The sequence below is a fragment of the Apteryx rowi genome, unplaced genomic scaffold (assembly GCF_003343035.1).
Source record: "Apteryx rowi isolate R43461 unplaced genomic scaffold, aptRow1 scaffold_1490, whole genome shotgun sequence".
Classification (NCBI taxonomy): domain Eukaryota; kingdom Metazoa; phylum Chordata; class Aves; order Apterygiformes; family Apterygidae; genus Apteryx; species Apteryx rowi.
In genome coordinates, this window is record NW_020447742.1 from 5,505 (window position 1) to 7,914 (window position 2,410).

The window sequence follows — 2,410 nt, forward strand, 5'->3', positions numbered from 1 at the left end:
AGCACCTGCAGGCAGCAGCAGGCAGGCGTGGGAGGGAGCAGCCCGCTCACCCCGCGGCGGAGAGGGGCATCTGCACCGGCACCAGCCTCACCGCTCCGGCACCAGCCTCAACGCACCAGCATCAGCGTCACCGCGCCAGCGCCAGCCTCTCCATGCTGGCATCAACCTCACCGTGCACCCCACGGCAGAGATGGGCGTCTGCACCAGCACCAGCCTCAACCATGCCAGCGCCAGCCTCACCGTGCCGGCATCAACCTCACCGTGCACCCTGCGGCAGAGACAGGCGTCTGCACCAGCACCAGCCTCTCCATGGCAGCATCAGCCTCACCGTGCCGGCACCAGCCTCTGCCCCGGCACCAGCCTCACCGCGCACCCCGTGGTGCAGACAGGCATCTGCATCGGCACCAGCCTCACCATGCACCCCATGGTGCAGACAGGCATCTGCATCAGCACCAACCTTGCAATGCTGGCACCAGCCTCACCGCGCACCCCGTGGTGCAGACGGGCACCCGCGCCAGCACCAACCTCGCTGCACCAGCACCAGCCTCACCGTGCACCCCGCGGTGCAGACGGGCACCCGCGCCAGCACCAACCTCGCCGTGCCGGCACCAACCTCGCTGCACCGGCACCGGCCTCACCACGCGCCCCATGGTGCAGATGGACACCTGCACCAGCACCAACCTCGCCGTGCCGGCACCAGCCTCACCATGCACCCCGCGGCAGAGACGGACACCCGCGCCAGCACCGGCCTCTCCGCGCGCCCGGGGAGGAGCGGGAGCGCGGCTCCGGCCCTGGGGAGGGGAGGGGGGGACGGGGACGCCCCGGGGCCGGCGCCCCGGGGCCACGTACGCAGAACAGCACCAGTACGTTTGTGTGTCGTCGGTTCTCCCGCGAGGGCCCGGCCGGCGGCGGGGAGGGGAGGGCAGGACGGGCGGCCGCTGCCCGGAGCCGCCGAGGGAGGCGCGTTCCTTTTGGGACAGAAAAAGGTTATTGCATGACTCGGGATGGAGACGGCTTCCCGCCCCGTCCCTGCGCCGCGCCGTGCCGCGCGGGGGGCCGGGACCCCCGGCTTTTCTGCCACCCCCTTCACACTGGGCTCCCTCCCGCACAGCTCCGGAAAGGCCTGGCACGTAAGGCAACATGGAAGCTGATGTCTCGACTCACCCCGCTGTTTATAAGCACCATTATGAAGTCAGGTTGTACAGTAGTAACAGTACCTTTTATATATATATATATCTATATCTCATATCTATCATATATATATAAACTGTAAACAAGAGGTAACAGCGGCTTCTAGGATCTGCTTTCTTCAAGGTTTCCTGTGTGGTAGGCACCCAAAATACTGTAGAAAACGTGTGGTGTGTGGTGTGTGTGTGTTCTTGGCTTCCCTGCTAGCTGGGTTTGCTCCATATCACCAGTGAATGGTGCTGGTGGAAAAAAGAGTGAGGCTCAGTCGCTGGGCGTCGCGGAGCTGGCCGAGCGCCTCCCTGCTTTGTGCTAACCGAGCTCGCCGGACCCGAGGCGAAACGCAAGCTCAGAGCGACAGGTCGACGGGGCGGGCGGTCTCCTTCGCCTCCGCCTCTCTAGGCTTGGGTTTCCCGCTGCCGTTTGCCCTCCTCCGGGAGCGGAGCTGGCGAAAGCCTCTCCTCTCGCTCGCTGCTCCGAGAAGCAGAAACCAAACTAACAGAAAAACCCAGCCAGAAAAGAGCGGAAAATTAAAAGGTTTTAAACACCCCCCTCCCAAAAAAAAATGGTTTTGGTTTTTGTGGTTTTTGTTTTTTTTGTGTGTTTTTTTGTTTTTGTTTTTTTTCTTTTTTTTAAATAGGCTAAAAGCTGAACATTGGAAATTCAGGAGAGGACACCGAACCCTTTCGCTCGGGGAGACGTGTGCCGGATTCCTGTCAGGCTGTGAAATCCTGTCTCTCTTCTGGGTGCTGATTCTTCTCTCATTCCGTGTTTTCACTTCTCGTGGATGGTTTTCGTTTCTGACTCGCTCCGTGTCACCAGTTCCTGTGCGTGTCTCTTAAACGCAGGCAAAGTATTCCTTCAGCGGAGCGAAGAGGTGGCGGATCACCGGCACGCTCCAGGATCTGCCGAGCAGTCTCTGCCGGGCCAGGCGGCTCATGTTGGACACGTCCGTGTAATGGACCGGGAAGCCGAAGACCCTGCGGGGAAACGGGGGCAGAGGAAGAGGAGGGTGAGCCGGGTCCCCCCCCCCGCTGCGGGCGCCGGATCCCGCGGCGCGGCGCATCCCGCCGGCAGTACCTCTCCATCTCCGTGCACCACAGGATGTCTTCCTTCTCGTTCATGAAGACRGGGAAATGCTGGTCTTTGCCCTGCTTGATGGAGTTGGAGCGAGTGGTGATAGTCCGCACTTTGCTGAACTGCAAGAGGCGCACGGTCGTCACGA

General features: G+C 61.8%; 1 protein-coding gene across 1 annotated transcript in view; it reads right to left on the reverse strand.

The window, feature by feature from the left end:
* Positions 1–1,030: 1,030 nt before the first annotated feature.
* The window catches only part of DNMT3A (DNA methyltransferase 3 alpha), a gene marked incomplete at its 5' end in the record, with an annotated part of 26,077 nt that continues 24,697 nt past the window's right edge, over positions 1,031–2,410 (reverse strand). Inside the window, 2 exons of the mRNA XM_026058657.1 lie at positions 1,031–2,165; positions 2,266–2,384. Coding sequence (XP_025914442.1) covers positions 2,024–2,165; positions 2,266–2,384 — 261 coding nt within the window. The remainder of the gene's footprint in view (positions 2,166–2,265; positions 2,385–2,410) is intronic.